The sequence below is a fragment of the Artemia sp. Qi Xiang Cuo genome, chromosome 19, assembly GCF_049724085.1.
Source record: "Artemia sp. Qi Xiang Cuo chromosome 19, ASM4972408v1, whole genome shotgun sequence".
In the NCBI taxonomy this organism is placed as follows: domain Eukaryota; kingdom Metazoa; phylum Arthropoda; class Branchiopoda; order Anostraca; family Artemiidae; genus Artemia; species Artemia sp. Qi Xiang Cuo.
The window spans coordinates 39,034,986-39,053,288 of NC_142812.1; the positions used below are offsets into that span (position 1 = coordinate 39,034,986).

The following is an 18,303-nucleotide window of genomic DNA, read 5'->3' on the forward strand; positions in this document are numbered from 1 at the left end:
GGTTTAGTCGTCCCCTCCCTGAATAACTCACATTTGGAAAACTCACCCCCTGGGAAATTTCTCCCCCCTCCAAGAACACTTTCTTTTCCTGCTGATAATTCCCCCGGTTTAAAGTCTGCCCAGAAGAAATTTCACAGCTATGGAATGTGCCCCCGAAAGCATATTTCCCTCCGAAAATATCAGATGTTAAGTAAAGTACAAGCCGAAACGGTTGATAGACTATTTAGGTCAGAAGCGATGCTTTAGTGTCACTTCAGTAAAGAGCCATATGGGTTCAAAGAATTAAAAATTGTTAATTTTTCCAGGGACAGTTTATGGGGAAGAGGCAATCTCATAAACTTAGGAGCGGGGTTCACTTGATTACAAATAAAAATTTATAGGGCCCTTACACCAGGGGCGGATCCAGGATTTTTTTAGGGGGGGGGGGCAAAATAGGTTTATCTAATAAACTTGCTTTAGAAGCAAGTTCAATTAATGCAATCTTGCGTTAATTAAGTAAATTACATTACTTTGGACTACGTTAAGGGGGGCGCCCCCTCTCCCCTCCCCGGGATCTGCCACGGCCTTACACTCTCTGTTTCTTTCCTTGTTAGGGAGGAGAGCAGATGCCTAATTGGTGTTTGTTAATACCAAAACATTCTCACTTTCATTGGGTCTTCAGGAATAAACATAATTAGTTCGAAGGAAGGGGTGGAGGGGGGTTGCTGTTTAATACCTTTTGATTCTCACGAGAATTTCTGGTCTAGGCTATTTTTATGAAGGGAGAATTGGGAGATTTTACCATGGGTGATTTTCCTGGGAAGATTTTCCGACGGTTGGGGAAACTTCTGGGGGAGGGGGAGTTTAAAGACCTCTGTTAATGCTAAATAAATTAAAAATTTTCACTATTTTTGCTTCATTTTCTTAAATTCTTATTTTTGATTCTTATTGATTTCTTTGGACTAATTTACGGCGTATTTGACTACGATTTGAATGTAAAAACAATGCAGTGATTTTTGGTGTATATTCAAGAATTTCGCTTAAAATACGAAATAATGAGTATTTCAATAACAAAATTTTATCTTATATCCAGTTTGGATCCGATTTATTGGTTTTACTTATATGTGAACTCTGCGAAATCAAGAGAAATTAAGACACACGGTATAGAGCATAAGCTATATATGATTTTTTTGTTCTTTTGATTCTTTTTTTAGGGAGGAGGGCAAATGCCAACTAGGTGTTTGTTAATACCAAAACATTATAACTCTCATTGATATTTAGGCATATACAGAATTAGTTCAAAGGAAGGGATGGGGGTGGCTGTAAAGATCTACTCTACATCTACATCAACTAATTCTGAATGTAAATTCTGTAATAAAAACTTAACATTTTTTTTTCAACATCATCGTATTCTTTTTTTTAATCATTTTCAGTATTTTTTAATTTTTAATTTTTCAGTCGAATAGTATAAACGTAAAATCCGAATGCGCATGTTGGGCATTCCAGTCAGCACACGTGAAAAGAAGAAATCTGATAACGGGTTTTAATTCAAAATGTACAGTGGGTAACTAGGCTTAATAATAAAAAAAATGACTGGTCTTAATTAGAAATTGAAACTTTTGCTACTACTAGTGCAGTATCAAGGATTTTGGTTCAGTGGAGGGGGGTAATTTTTTTTGTTAGGGGGGAGAGGTAGAATGGAAAATTAAAGAAAACGTAAAACGTGTATTTTTATGCATTTTTTACGTTTTTACGAGTTTGACAAACATTTCGCTTGGGGGAATTTAAACCTTTCAATCCTTCCAATGAAGACAGCCTTGACTATTACTACTACTAACAACTTCCCACAACACCAAGTCACCTGACAAGCTACGCACACTCATCAAGAAATATATTATTATTATTTAATTGCATAGAACAATTTTGGACTAAAATCAAGCCGATGGCCCAAAGATTTTTCTAAGAATTTCATTTAAAAAATCTACTAAGTATTACAAGCAAAATTTTTAAATAAATTTATAAATTTGAAGCCAAAATTTGTGATAGATAATCCTATGTAAACTCAATTAAGTTGTAGTTCTAATAGAGCAGTATATACAGTGTATACATGCTTTTGTTTCTAAATGAATTTTTATAAATGAATGAAATGGCTATCTCAAAATTTTGATTGGATGTGTTTTTGGGAAATGATGGGCGTGGGGGGGGGGGCTAGTTGCACTCCAATCACCTTCGACTATTAGAAAGGGCACTAGCCCTTTAATTTCCAATCGAATTAGCCTGTTTTGAAGTTTCTTCGACAACGCCTTCTATAAAAACCTTATATGCCCCCAGGGCATAACTTAGTATATATATTTTTGAGGAGGGAGTGTCCTCCTCAAAAATATATTTTCTATCTGGAAATCAATTACGCTGAACAAAATGGCTATCTGAAAATTTTGATTGGATGTGTTTGAGGAAATGATGGGCGTGGGGGGGGGGGGAGGGGGCTAGTTATACTCCAATCACTTTCCACTATTAAAAAGGGCACTAGCCCTTTAATTTTCAATCGAATGAGCCTGTTTTGAAGTTTCTATGACAACGCCTTCTATAAAAACCTTATCTGCCCCCAGGGCATAACTTAAAACCCTTGCCCTGAGGGTTGTGGGGAGTATCCTCCTCAAAAATATATTTTATATCCGGAAATCAATTACGCTGAACGAAATGGCTATCTCAAATTTTGATTGGATGTGTTTGGGGGAATGATGGGCGTAAGGGGGGGGCTAGTTGCCCTCCAATCATTTTCGACTATTAAAAAGGGCACTAGCCCTTTAATTTCCGATGGAATGATCCTCTTTTGAAGTTTCTACGACAACGGCTTCTATAAAAAACCTTATATGCCCCCAGGGCGTAACTTAAAACCCTTGCCCTGAGGGTTGTGGGGGAGTATCCTCCTCAAAAATATATTTTCTTTCTGGATATCAACTATGCTGAACAAAATGGCTATCTGAAAATTTTTATTGGATGTGTTTGGGGGAATGATGGGCGTGAGGGGGGGAGGGCTAGTTGCCCTCCAATCATTTTCGACTATTAAAAAGGGCACTTTCCCTTTAATTTCCAATGGAATGAGCCTGTTTTGAAGTTTCTACGACAACGCCTTCTATAAAAACCTTATATGCCCCCAGGGCATAACTTAAAACCCTTGCCCTGAGGGTTGTGAGATAGTATCCTCCTCAAAAATATATTTACTATCTGGAAATCAACTATGCTGAACTAAATGGCTATCTGAAAATTTTGATTGGATATGTTTGGGGTAATGATGGGCGTGGGAGGGGGGCTAGTTGCCCTCCAATCATTTTCGACTATTATAAAGGGCACTAGCCCTTTAATTTCCAATCGAAAGAGTCTGTTTTGAAGTTTCTACGACAACACCTTCTATAAAAACCTTATATGCCCCCAGGGTATAACTTAAAACCCTTGCCTGAGGGTTGTGGGGGAGTGTCCTCCTCAAAAACATGTTTTCTACCTGTAAATCTACTACGCTGAACAAAGTGGTTATCTGAAAATTTTGATTGGATGTGTTCGGGGAAATTATGGGCGTGGGGGCGGGAAGGGGGCCAGATACACTCCAGTCACTTTCGACTATTAACAAGGACACTAGCCCTTTAATTTCCAGTCGAATGAGCCTGTTTTGAAGTTTCTACAACAACACCTTCTATAAAAAGCTTATATGCCCCAGGGTATAACTGAAAACCCTTACCCTGAGGGTTGTGGGGGAGTGTCTTCCTCGAAAACATATTTTATATTTTGAAATAAAATACGCTTAACAAAATGGCTATCTGAAAATTTTGATAGGATGTGTTTGGGGAAATGATGGGCGTAAGGGGGGGGGGCGGCGGGCTAGTTACACTCCAATCACTTTCGACTATTAAAAAGGGCACTAGCTCTTCGAATTTCCAATCGAATGAGCCTTTTTTGAAGTTTCTACGACAACGCCTTCTATAAAAACCTTATATGCCCCCAGGGCATAACTTAAAACCCTTGCCCTGAGGGTTGTGGGGGAGTATCCTCCTCAAAATTATATTTTCTATGCGGAAATCAACTACGCTGAACAAAATGGCTATCTCAAAATTTTGATTGGATGTGTTTGGGGGAATGATGGGCGTTAGGGGGGAGGGGCTAGTTGCCCTCCAATCGTTTTCGACTATTAAAAAAGGCACTAGATCTCTTGATTTCCAATCTAATGAGCCCCCTTTGAAGTTTCTACGACGACCCCTTCCATATGAAGTGCCTCTGGAAAAAAAATAATAATAATAAAACATTGGAGCCGTATGCCTTTACTATAGGCAACGCTACAGCGTTGCCTCTGATTTCTGTTCGTTTTGGGTTTTATTTATTTATCGATGCTGATTTCTGGCAGTTTCACGCTTTGTAGATTATTTGATTTTATTTTTGCTCATTTTTGGTTTAAATGAATTCTTTACTTTTCTTTGAAAAACTTATTTTGTGGAAAAAGTTTTTTAATTAATTAATAAAAATGACCTCTGTATGCAAGCTGTGGCAGTAGCTGGCACATAATTGAAAAAATACGGTAGTGAAAATCTGCCGAAAAGGCAAAGAGTAAGGAAAATAAAAGTGAGTAAAATAAAAAAAAAGTAAGTAAAAATAAAAGTAAAAAAATAGCATAAAAGATAGGTTAAGAAAAGCAAAAAGTGGACGAAATCGCTTAAGAAGATGTAGCTTTCCTTTGAAGGAGGGGGGGGGGTCGCCTTTAGGAATCAATAGATTGTAATGTGTGGTTTTTTATGAACAAAAAATCGTTGTCAAATCTAAATAATTAGTTTCGAATTTATTTGTATAGTTTTACATGGTAATACTGACGAAAATTTGGTACTTTCCAAAAAATTCATTATTTTGAAACAACTTAAAGAAAACTCTTAGAAATTGCAGTTTTCAGGTATGAACAGAACTAAGGTGGTTTTGGGGGTGGAGGTTGCAAAAAAGGTTTCCCTTTGACGTATTTGATATTTTAATTGTTTAGTCTATTTTTTTTACTAGACAGGTTTCTAGTTTTTTCTCCTTTTTTCTAATTTTTTTTCCAGTCGTGAAGCTGGTATATTCAGGATGTGAATCCGAAAATTAATATTTTGTCTATATTCTTTCACTGTCTCAATGAAAGGTTCTGCCTGTTAAAATGTATTTAATTTATGGTTTAATTAATGGAAATACAACGTGTTCAAGAATAGTATTAAAATCTGTGAGATTATTATTCAGTTCCAGTTTCTACGTTGAATTCACAAATACCATTGTAAATGAATGGTACAATGGTACGTTGAATTCACAAATACCATTGTAAATGAATGGTACAATGGTCCGTTGAATTCACAAATACCATTGTAAATGAATGGTACAATGGTACGTTGAATTCACAAATACCATTGTAAATGAATGGTACAATGGTCCGTTGAATTCACAAATACCATTGTAAATGAATGGTACAATGGTACGTTGAATTCACAAATACCATTGTAAATGAATGGTACAATGGTACGTTGAATTCACAAATACCATTGTAAATGAATGGTACGTTGAATTTGCAAATACCATTGTAAATGAATGGTACAATGGTACGTTGAATTCACAAATACCATTGTAAATGAATGGTACAATGGTACGTTGAATTTGCAAATACCATTGTAAATGAATGGTACAATGGTATAAGACAAAGCTCTGATTTAGTGTCTTGAAATTTCAAAAGACACACAAATCACATTTCCTCAACACAATTTGTAAGATGTATTTACGGACTTTTTTATTGTCACGAAATATCATCTAATTTTTATAGAGACTGAGAGAACTAAATTGCTCTATTCTTGAAAGAGGTAAAGTGTCTAATAGACGAACATCCAGGTTATACAGATGGCACTAGTAGAAATTGTGAAAATTATTTTGCCACATTTTACTTAGAAACAAATTGAAAGAGCTGAAGTGCCGGAACCAATAATTATATTTTGATGGTCAAAGGTACAGTTTTGTGTTTTTCCTAGCTTGAAAAAGAATCTTATGATAATGATCTGATTGCCTCAATTGATGAAATTTCCAAGTTTAAAGTTCAAAACCCAATATCTGTAAAATGAAGGTTTGGGAAATTTTTGAATAAAAATCTGTGTCATTTTTGTAGTGGAACTGGAAAACATGTGCGTTACTCTTTTAGTTAAATCAAAATCGTTTGGTTTTATTCTGTTTTATTTGATGCATTGCATTGAAAGAATAAAACATGGAATACAAGTTCATTTGAAAGGACAGTTCGAAAAATTGAAATCTGAATTCTTAAGCTACAGTTAGGAGCATTAATAGCCAAAATATTGAGGGGGGAGGTAGTTTAAATCAGCAAACTGTAGGTAAAACTGCGGCATTTGGTGCTACAGTTGTAATGTTTTAGTTTTTAACGACCGGTGAAATTCACGGGATGGATTCTCTCTTATACCTCCATCCCTCTGCGTGACATACTTCTATGAAGTAAATCTCCAGGGGAAAATGTGTTTGAATCTCCAGGGGAAAATGTCGAATACATAGCATTCAAACTTAAAGGATGTGAAAGTCTCTCTCGAGGAGACATAAGGGCTATTTTTGAGAATACAAATGACAACCCCTTCGAATGCTATGTATTCGTAATCTGTACGAAAAAAGAAATGGACTAGCATAAAATGACGTATGACTTCTATACGTCAAGCGATCACCCTTTTTGACACGTTTTGAATCAGACGGAAAGGAGAAGAGGATTTCGTCGTTTTTTTTAGGGGGGAGGGTGCTCATATACAGAGCCGTTCTTAGAGTTGATGGTACCAGGGGAAAAAATAATTACAGCGACCTTCTCCCGACTCAAATACAAGCAAAAAAAGCCAAATGAAAGTTAAAAATTTGATCAAATTAGGCACCCCCCTCCCCCGTGGAACCCCCCCCTCCACCCCCTTGAACTGCTCTGCTCCTATAAGAAAATTGATAAGCATTGAAGTGTCGAAAGGAATGCAAAGGTCAAGTTCAGGAAACCTGTTTCGAACAGATTATATTTCTTATTCACTAAATTTGCCAATATTCAGTTGAGGTTTCGAAGTTATCCTCATAATGAAACTTGATTTCTAGTTAAGGGGAATGTGTTCCCCCTAAAGTTAAAAAAAATACATTGGGTTTTTGATTTGTCAAACCTTTTTCTGGACTGATTTTTGACATTTATATTTACCTAGTGCGGTTTTTAGTGCCTTCAATCAGTTTCAATGCTAGTTCAATCCCTCAAAGGGCAATTTGACCAAGTCTGTAAAACAAACAGGGTCGAAAATTCTAAAAGGAGAATCATTGCTGGTTTGGTTTTATCCCACTGAACATCTGGCGGGTGAAAAAATTGAGGAGTTGAGTCTTTTCCTTAGGAGGTTGGAAATGGGAGAAAACTCCCAACTGTGACTTATTCAAGTTGCATTTCAAAAGTAATCGAACGCTCAACAGTAAGCACTTTTTGCTATTTGCGTGTTAGTCCTAATTTTTTGTTGCATATTTTTGTGAATGTACTGAGTAACCAGTCAATAATGTATTCCGTAGTAAAAATTCAAGTTACGTTAAAAAAAAGGTGGACTTTGTCAGATTGACTTCTGACTGGCTCAATTTGTTTCAGTATTCAAACTAGTTGGCTTAAAAATTGATAGGCCAATTAAATGGCAAGGCTATCTTCTTCCATTTATAACAATACCAAGTAATAAATACTTAGCTGTAAAAGTTAAGTCTTTATTATTATTTTTATCTTCACATTGTGTAATAATTATTATTAATTATTGCTGTTGTTAATATTATATTATGTTTATATTGATACAGATACAGATATTTTATTTATGAAATATACATAATACTACAAAATACACTTGCGCACATGCCTGGTGGCATAATTGAGCGCATTAAAAATTACAGCAAATTATTAAACACCGTTAGTAAATTAAATGAAAAAAACAACAAGCCTCTTGGACAACTGCCTAAACACAAGCTAGGTAAATAAGACCAAAGTCAATTATCAGAAATACACTTCCTCACCATTCCGTGAAACTGCCGGTAATCACCGCACTCTCTAATATCCAGGGGAATAGAGTTCCCCACCTTTGGACCAATATGCCTCAAACTAAATCTTGCTCTAGTTGTTCGCCTAAACTCCTGCGAGAAATTAAACCTGAGTGATGTCGGATATAAATGGCGCTGCGAGTTAAGGGGGGAAAATTCCATGGAAATGTGGTGCTAACTGGCCAAAAACGTAATTGTGTCATATCTGGGATATTGCAATGAAATGAATTTGATGTAAAGAAAAAATTCCAGCTGATCCAAAAAGATGAGTAACAGAAGACCTATTATCAATCCGAAGAAGTATCCTCATCGCTTTATTTTGTAAAATTTGAAGGGGTTTATAAACTGAAGGAATTGATATAGAAAAAAAGGGTGGACCAGAGAAAAGTAAATTGATTTAAGTATATTAACCGGAAAAACATGGCGGAGACGGCACATAATCCCAACGTTCCTAGAAACTTTTAACGATAGAGTTTTAATCAATTGCATTGATATTATTGTCAACAATAACAATCATTTTGATTTTTATCTTGATACTGTTTAATAATTAGTAAGCAGTATCATTGTAAATATAAAAATAATGATAATAACCTCGTGCAAATAAGAAGGGACTGGTGAAAAAGGGAGTTATCGAGGTCCCGGTGGTATATTCTATTTTTATATTTCCTATATTCTTTTAGTGGGAGATGCTGAATTTATCGAAGATGGAACGTCGGAAAATTGCTTGCAGCGTCGGATTTCATACAATTGCATTTACCTGTGTTATCTGGTCCTTGTACGTCCTTATTGATAGATCAGCAGAAGAACTTCAATTAGGCCAACTTGAATGGCCTTTCTGGACCAAACTCGTCGTTGTTGCTATTGGTGATTATCTGATTATCTATTTTAAGCTCAGAATGTGATCAGGTGTGTACGGAGACCTCTGATTAGGTGCGATTAGGGAGGACCTCTAGATCCACCCCACACCCAAAAATGCAAATTTTTATAATTTATCAATATTTCTCTTACAAGTCACCTGGTTCACAAAATTAAAGTGTAGAACTGCAGTCAACATCAAATTACCCCGTTCCCTTCTCCCAATAATTAAATTTCTAACTTATGCAGAAATCCAAATCCACTAAAGAATATCCTCTTAGTACTTTTTGCCAATATTACTTTGTTAGCGCAATAATGTTGTACTCTAATGGATTTTATAAGTGTTTATCTTTGCTTATTTAAGAAAGCTCCCTTCCCTCAATCTATCGAGGAAGTTAGGGTAATATCTATGTTTAGTTTTATGGCTGAATCTTTTTTTTGTTGTTGTTGAATTTATCTCTTCCCTAGGAACTTGGTCATGCTTTGGAAGTATTTTGATTCAACTAAAAATTTTCATAATTGTGACCAAGTGGCAAGCAAATCTTTTCTCGGATTGAACAAAAATATCGAAGTGGGACACCGTTTCAAAAAGTAGGCTATTTGCCTACTATCGGCTGCCTCTTCATAGTAGTATAATGTTTGTAGGTATGAATACATAATAAGTCGGAGGTAATAGGTTTGAGGCTGCTTATGCAAGATTTCGACTCTTGTTGATGGAAAAGCATCGCGCAAGTGTGGAAAACAATGTTGTGATCCAGATGGGTTCAGAATTGCACAGAACCTTCATTCATATTTTAGGTCCTAGGACTTTGGACTATCCTAGGACTAGGACTGTTGTCTGGTTTCAAGTCGGCTTAAGAACTTCGTCTAGAATTGATGAGACCTATTAGTCCCTGTCCTGCAATGTTTTGGGACTCATTGCTTTTCTGGTGGCCCCGATAATTTTGATGATTCAAATAATATGAAAGTTGCGAGTTAGAAATTTACAAATTTAAAAAACAACTATCAGGGTGACATTTTTACTGACAAATTCAGACATTTTGAACTTGCCTTCAGGGCTGGAGATTAAGAAACTCATGTTTCAGGGGGTAGGAAACATGAAATTAGGTGAATTCATTTACTCAGGTAGGAAGGATGGAGTGCATAGGCAGGGAGTTGGGCTCATGATGCATAAGGAAGCTGTTGAGTTTTACTTAGGCTGGGAAGGAATTAATAATAGAATGCTAATTGCTTATTATACGACTAAAAGCGTGCAAGGCATCAGTCATAGTAGTATATACACCTATAGAACCGACTGACGGAGGTAGTAGTGACTCAGATGAATTTTATTTACAGCTACAGGAACAAAGAGACAGGATCCCAGGTAGAAACAGGGTACTTTATTGGGGAATTTTAATACCCAAGCTGGTAGAGATAGGGATAGGTGGTATCCTAGCCGAGGTAAATTTGGTTTAGGAAAAGAAAACAGTAATGGCTACAGACTGCTGCAATTTTTGTAGGTATAAAAATCTAGTTATAACGAACAAAGTATTTGGTCAGAAAATGGCCTATAAGTTAGCATGGTGCTCACATGACGATAAGATGACGAACCTTATTGATTATGTAGTTGTAAACAGAATCAATATAAGATCCCACTGTATATAGAAGTGCTGTTTTTGATGTTAAAGGTAAAGATGGCCATTTATGAACTACCTGCCAGGAATTTATGACGTTGCGTAGGCTCCAGCAGATGAGAATTTGAGAGAAATTATCCAGGAATCGAAAAAACTAAGGAGAAACAATGAATATTAAACCGAAGAGTGTGAAATTGAACAGCAAAGAGTAGAAGATTGATTGAAAAATTTGGGAAGCCAGTTTGTGAAGTAGCAGATGGTGTCTTAGGGAGGATAGTTTTAGGAAACGCAGTTAGGAATATTAGAATTATAAAATGTGGTTTAAGTTTAGTAGAGAAGAAGAGAAGCTTATGCAAGAACTATTTGAGTGATAGATTACATGAAAATAAAAGTAATAAGTAAGGAAAGTAGAGAGCTTTAAAATGTGAATTAATGAGATGTGAAATGAAGGCCATGGATAAAATTACTCAAGATCTAGAAGATGCAACCAAACGGCATCATACTAAAATATTGTTTTGGCATGTTAAATTGAGACAGAATAGTCAATCTGGACTTGTCCCAATTAAAGATGGGAACAGGGCCACAATTAGTGATAAGGCGAGAATTGAAAGAGATGGGTAGAACATTTTGAGAATAGGCTAAATTGGTATAGAATTACAGGAAAGATATAGAGGTAAAAGAAAAGGTTTGGATGGGAAGGAAAGATATATATTGTAAGGAAGAAATAGAGACATTACTAAGAGAATTAGAAAATAGTAAGGCCTCCGGTGCAGATAGTATGGTAAATGATTTTTTTTCAAATATATAGAAAGAATAAAAGACCAGAAAGTCCAAATGTGGACCCAGGCAGTTAAAACATCTGAAACATTGAAGTTTTATTCCCATGTAAAAGAGATATTTGGATTTGAATATTATTTTAAACTAGGATTACCGGGGGAGCACATTGAGGACTTGGTTTTCGGATCCGAGCGAATTGCCTGCCACTAAAAAATTAGCAAAAAGAGTATTTGAGAAGAAACAAGGCGTCGGCCCCAGATGCAGATGCGGATTTGACTAGCTTTGCCCCAGCATAGTAGAGCTCTAGGTTATTGAGGATGTGGCCCATGATTCTCACCGAGTGCCAGCAACTTTTGTCGGTATTGAGGGAAAAGTATTTTGAGGCGTGGTAACTTGGTAGTTCCCGCGGATCCTGAAAACGACTGTAAAACTGGACAATCAGGCAGTTATGGAAGTGATGTAAATGAAGCGTTGACATCAATGAGTGAAACTTGATATTTATGTTATTTTTATTGTGGAGTGTAATTAAGAATACTGTTCTGTATGGCCTGTTTTTTGGCTTATAATAAATTATTATTATTATTATAGCGGTTGTGAAGTTAGAAATAAATTACTAAAGATTATGAATATGAGTTTTAAAATGGGGAAAGTACCTAGCAATTTTAGGAAAACTTTGTATATAACCTGTATATAAGAAAGGTGATGAAAGTGAGTGTGGTAATCATAGAGGTATTAGCTTGGTTTCTGTAAGAAGCACATTACTTAGTATAATGGTTTTAAGACTTAGAGATGCTGTAGATAAAGTAAAAGAAAAGAACAGTGTGCTTTTAGGAAGGTCAGAGGATGCATTGACCAAAATTTTCACTCTAAAATTTTCACCCAAAAATTTTGGGCTATATATTTGCACATTAAGTGGGGGTGGGGGTAAAGTATAGCGAATCTACAATTATTCTGCATATTATGTAGTAAGAGTTGTTTTCTAACTTCACACTGTCCAAATACTTTACCGCCCCCCCCCCCTAATGTGCAAATGTATAGCCCAAATTATATATTTTCCATCTGTTCTGTCACTTCTCTTTGTCTTGTCTCACGCTAAGCTGAAAGAAACTAACGAAAAAAAATTGGTTCTATAATGCGTCAATGAATGAACAACTTGAGCAGTAGGGCGTTTATCATATAAGTACAATGTGCAAATATATAACCCAAATTATATATTTTCCATCTATTCTGTCACTTTTCTTTGTCTTGTCTCACGCTAAGCTGAAAGAAACTAACGAAAAAAAGACGGTTCTACAATGCGTCAATGATTCAGCAACTTGAGCAATAGGGCGTTTAGCATACAAGTACCGAATGGCATTATATAATAAGAACATACGAATATTCTAATAGGAATATAAGAATATTTTGTAGTATACTAGCTTGCACGTTGCTACAATCTCAAAAGAAAGGAAACTAAAGGAAATTTCACCACTCAGAAAATTCCTCCTAAGTAAAACTTCCCCTTTTCAGAATATTCCCCCCACCCATGGGAATTACCCGCCCCCCTCCCCCTCGCTTGTCAATAACAACTTCGTTTTAAATTTAAAAGCGTTGGAAAAATTTCCTCTGCGGACGATCTTCCCCCAGAAAGTTCCCCTTCCTACAGAAAATCCTTCCCCTGCGGTGATTCTTCCATGGAAAATTTGTGCGTATGTAAAATATTGATCGTATCGAAATTTAAAAGTATTAGAAAAGTCAGGTTAGTACATTGATGTATGTCTGTGCTAACTGAGTACACTCCTTTTTCTTTTGTTGTATTTATATTTATAACTTGCAGTGGGTTAATTTTTATATGTTTGAGTTCTAACTTAATACATATATTAAGTTTTGAATTTAAAATAAATATATGTATATTTTAACTTATATATTAAGTGTAAAATATTTATAGGTATCACTGGAGGTATCGTTTTTATGTATGTACAGTGCACCATGTACGTTGCCTTGTGTAGAAGGTGGCGAGCCTACAATAGAATTGTCGTGGTTCAAAACGTAGCTAGAAATAAAACCTCTCCGGAGAAGCAGCGCCTTGTCACTCAAGAATTATTTTCCTTTCGACGCAAGTCCTCAGCCGGGAAAGGCCAGTCAGTCTCTCAGTCCATTTTGCCAGTGATAGAAGTGTCCGTGAATCCAGACCTAGTTGACCTTCATCTGCCAGGTATGAGTAGTGAAGCCTTACCGACGGTGAAGACTGTGAATGAACTTGTAGACAGATTACCTACTCGTAGTTTAAGCTGCGGGAGGCTTAATGATGTGGATAAAGTAGTTCTTACAAAGTCCAAAAGTTTTGGGAGACTTTATAAGTTTCCTAGCTTTGATGAGTGTTGGAACGAAAGTGGTATGAAGTGATTTCTACTATTTCTGTGATCTTCAGGTTCCGGTGTATACTATCTGTCGTGTATGTTCTTCTCTTTTTATACTCGGAAAAGTACTTAAGTTATGATTTTCTTGTTATTTACGCTCGCGTTGCTGTTAATGAAATAGTATTACACTTTGGTGACTTTTATGTATATTTGCGACTTTTAAATTATATTGCTCATGCTAGTGAACATGTGTAATTTCAAAATTAATAAGAGGCAATTAGTAAAAAAGTGCAATATCTTGAAATACAATGGTTTCAATTTTAAAAAATTAGGGGGGGGGGGTGTATTTTTAGTATCTGGGGGTGGAGTAAATTTGTCGTTTTTTGGATCTTTTCAATAAAGATGCAGAAGAAGCATTTTTCAATGGGAATATCTGCAAAAAATGCACTTCAAAATTTAAGGGGGGACAGGCCCCTCCCTTAATTGATTAATAAACGATTGAAAGTAAAGCACAAGTTTGACATTCTTGGCATAAATTTACGATAATACTCTAATAGCCTAAGAAAATATTGCATTTTTTTCTCGGGACGTCGATTGTATGAATTTAATCTGTTTAAATTGGTACTAGTTTAGTGCTATGTTGGTTTATAATTTTCCCGAAATATTCCTAAACGTAAAACTTACAAGCAATAATTCAAATTAAAAATTATTCAAAATTTAATGACCCTCTGAAGAAAATGATTCTCTATGTTTTAAGATTGAAAGCAAAAGGGATATGAAACTTATTGATCTAAGACGCTTCCTTAGGGGAAAGGTAACTGCAGAAAACCAGTTTTTACTACATTTTAGTTCTTTTCCTCCTTTATTTTAGGTTCTGTTCCCCCGTTCCCCCATTTTAGGGCTTTTCTCCCATTTCATATACTCTTGGAACCTAAGACAGGGCAAGGTATTGAGGTTCCTAACTGACTTCTCCCATTTTAAAAAAGTACAGTTCTATAACTTTTTCACTGCCGATTTTAGAAAGGTTATTATTTGTAAAGATATATTAGAGAAAGGTAGCAGTGAGAAATGAGCTAAAAGTGTCGAAAATCCTGATGTGTTCTGTAAAGAAAAATGTTGATATGATTCGTGAAAATTTTATGTTGTGGATCAAAGGCGTATCGAGGATTGTTGTTATCGGGAGAGGGGGGGGGTTACAAAAAAATGTTAAAGAACGAATCCAAATTTTTTCAGTGCGTTTTGTTACCTTTTTGCGAGTCGGACATATTTTTTTTTGGGGGGGGGGGGTGCAACCACCCTCCCCCCTTTATTCATACGACCTTAGTATGTATCAATACTACTGATTTTGTTCAAAGTTTGAAGCTCTGCAATTAATTTTGAAATATATAGTTCTCGGTTGGTTGTTCTGAAAAAAAAGAGGTAATTTTGGTCTCTAGAAGGAATTAATTGAAGGTTTTTTTATTTGTTATTTAAAATGTATTTACTTTCTGCCTATTTGGAACCAAAAAACAAATACCAATTATAGCCGCTATATATTATTTTTAACTATTGTGTTTTAGAGGATCTGACAGAAGGTAATGCTATTTAACTTGACTACTGAATCATCAGATTTCCCAAATATGTCTCTGGTCTAAGAAATTAAATTAAACTTAATTTTTAACAAATTGTTTCATATTGAGCAAGACACAAATATACTGATTTGTATCTAACAACGGTATTTGTATCTAAATCATTGCTCAGAATGCGTTGGGAATGCGTCTCATCACAAGTGGATGGTTTAACTACAGATATGGTAGTTCGCAGAATTGTTTCGAATAAATCTATATCTTATGAAGCTGGTTGAAAGGACGCCCCATGCTTTGATCACTATTGCCAGCTTTAATGTTTAAGATGGCTTACCCATTTTATATTGTGCAAAATGTTCATTCGAATTATACGTAAAGTGCTGAATATGGGGAGGGGTGGAGCAAAAGGGGGCAAGTGCCCTAGGTGGCACATCTGGGGGGGGGGGGCAAAAGTAAGCTAAAATTGTAATATTTATGGGCAAATATTGTAATATTTATAGTATTAATGGCGCAACAGAGGGCGGCAAAGTCAACATTTACCCCCCTCTCCTGAAAAAAAACCTAACTCAGACTATGTATGCATGCTGCATACTGCCACTAACAAGTTAAACAAAGCATAATTTTGGCTATTACTTTTTAAATTACCTTTAAGGAGGGTAACACCAGTGAAATCTATCTTAACCAGTTCTGCTCTGTTTGCAGTGTGTCCGATATACAGGTGGGCTGCTGGGGGATATATGACATCTTCTAGTACTTGATTAGGAGGATAACCAATATAAGAGACTTGATGATCAAGGAGAGGCCCCTAAAAAAAAAAATACTGCCCTCGAGAAATCGGTCTGAAGAGTCCCTCAACTTAAGAAATAACTACAGAGTTTATGTATAAATGCTGTTTTTATCAGAAAATAGGTTCGTGTAAAAGGTACGTTCGTTAGACTTATTTAGGCAGCTTAATCGTATTTTAACAAAGAAATTTAGCAGAACACAATATTAATTATATATATACATACTGCCACATCTTCTCATTGTGTAATATTAGGTTTGATTGTTAAAGCCTCAAAATGTGTAAATACCCCCAAGTGCATAAAACCATCCTCCTTTTTTTCTTACTCCAATTCGATCCTACAATTTTTTGCTGTTAGCGATAGTAGGGGATTTGATTTTTATCATGAGCTTGAAACCGGGATCTTGAAAGACACTCTTATGGATTTGATTCAACTCTGTTTTTTCAAATGTTAGAACAGATGTATTGATTTCTCTGCTATTGTGCAACTTGTATTGCACATTCATATCCTATTTCGTCGTAGAGTCGCCTGAGGTTGACATAATCCTTCTCTGACCCCTCCCCCCTGGTTGAAGCTTATGCTTTAGCCACTGCTCCCAAGAAATCTTTGAAGTTCTTAAGCAAGTCTATTCTAGTTAACCTTGGAGTCCCCGTCTTTTCTCTTACATCCCCTCCCCTTGATTACCATTTAGTAAAAAAGGGCTTTTTTCATCTTAAGTAAATGTTGCAGCTACGATAATGATGTGCATATTCGGTTGAATCAAATTTTTTCAGTCACAATGAGAAATCACTTTTATTAATTGTTGAAAGTGTAACTTTTAAATGATGTTGTTACAGTGATATAATAACGTACTTAATCACCTTGTGCCAGGGCGTCCTGAGGCTCATTTTATTGGAAGGGGGGGGGGCGATATTCGTAAATTTTACCGAAACGCTACCTTATTTATGCCGAATTTTCTGAAGAAATCGTGAATTTTATGCAGAAATCGTGAATTTTGCTAAATTTCGGCTGATTTTGCAAAATTTTGTGCCAAAATTTTTGCCTTCTGCTGAAATTTTCGCCTTCTGCGAAAATTTTACCGAATGCCAGAAATTTGGGAAGGGACGCCCCCCCCCCCCCCCCCATCGGGACGCCCCTGCCTTGTGCTCCTTATTCGTTCTTTATGCATAAATAATAGCATTCCTACAAACATAAACAATAATTAGAACAACAGGGAAATTTTTATACAAGACTGTGGAACGCAACTTTAAATGAATATTTCGACCCTATATCCAAGGGCCGTCCTCAGCAAAACAAACGAAGAGAATAAAAAACAATATAAAAGAAACTTGCATTAAAATTCAATCATTAAAACTGAAAAGTTTTTTTTATTGTTTAAAACAGCCCTAATATCATTACTTCAAGGAAGTTCAATCAGGACTGGTACACCAAGCGAAGTGGACAGAGAAAAATTCATTCAAATGGAATAAAAATACTTACACACAAGCTTTTAAAGCTAATCTCGCCTTCTTGGCAGCCAGTCTAGATGGTCTATTCGTAACAGGTTGAGTGGAGTTATTTACTAGTTTTTTAATATAATTAGTTAAATCATTTTTAATTAAATTTGTGTATTGGGCATTAAGCGAATATTCCCCCAAATCTCTATTTAAAGAAATATTACTGTTTATTTTGATTTTAAATTCAATTGCCTCTCGAACAACCTGTTTTATGCCTAAATCATTGCTAATAAGGCAAGTTTCTCCAAAAAGCATTTTATGGCTAGGGTTATCATATATGTGACTGCTTAAAGCAGAATCAAAGGAAATTTTTGTAGAAATGAAAATCTTATTCATAAGTATTTAAGATATAATTTTAATTTAAATACCCGTAAATAAGCGCATTTCGCCAAAACATTACATTAAAAAAATATTTTCCAATTTTTTAAGCACAAAAAAAAAAAACGACATATTATTTCCTCAGAAAGAAAATCTCTCTTTTAAAAAAATCCTTTTTTTAATTTTTATGTGAAAATCTGTCCACGGTTGATTATTCTGAGGTTGTAAGAATGGAAAGGAATTTATTTACTTACGATTTTCGTTTGCCTAGAGAACGTCTTTATAAGAAATTGGAATGTCTGAGGCACGAATCTTCGATGAATTATCGTACTTATACCACGAGGTTTACTCCTGGACTCGCTATCGGTAATCTCTCCTCTAGAGCTTTTGAACCTAAGGAAATTCAAACTCTTGAAAAAGGTCCAAAATTCTCTTTTCCACCAAAACAAGTTCCTGTGGCAGATATAGTTTCCTCCTTAGAAACTTCTTTGCACAAACAC

General features: G+C 35.7%; 1 protein-coding gene and 1 pseudogene across 2 annotated transcripts in view; one reads left to right on the plus strand and one right to left on the minus strand.

The window, feature by feature from the left end:
• The window catches only part of LOC148940824 (uncharacterized), a 27,318-nt gene extending 13,342 nt beyond the window's left edge, over positions 1 to 13,976 (plus strand). Inside the window, exons 2-3 of the mRNA XM_089105082.1 lie at positions 8,736 to 8,919; positions 13,228 to 13,976. Coding sequence (XP_088961208.1) covers positions 8,736 to 8,919; positions 13,228 to 13,685 — 642 coding nt within the window. The 3' untranslated portion in view covers positions 13,686 to 13,976. The remainder of the gene's footprint in view (positions 1 to 8,735; positions 8,920 to 13,227) is intronic.
• Positions 1 to 18,303, minus strand: part of LOC148940823 (phosphatidylinositol N-acetylglucosaminyltransferase subunit C-like) — a 98,734-nt pseudogene that overhangs the window by 23,933 nt on the left and 56,498 nt on the right. The gene's annotated exons all lie outside the window — the stretch shown is intronic.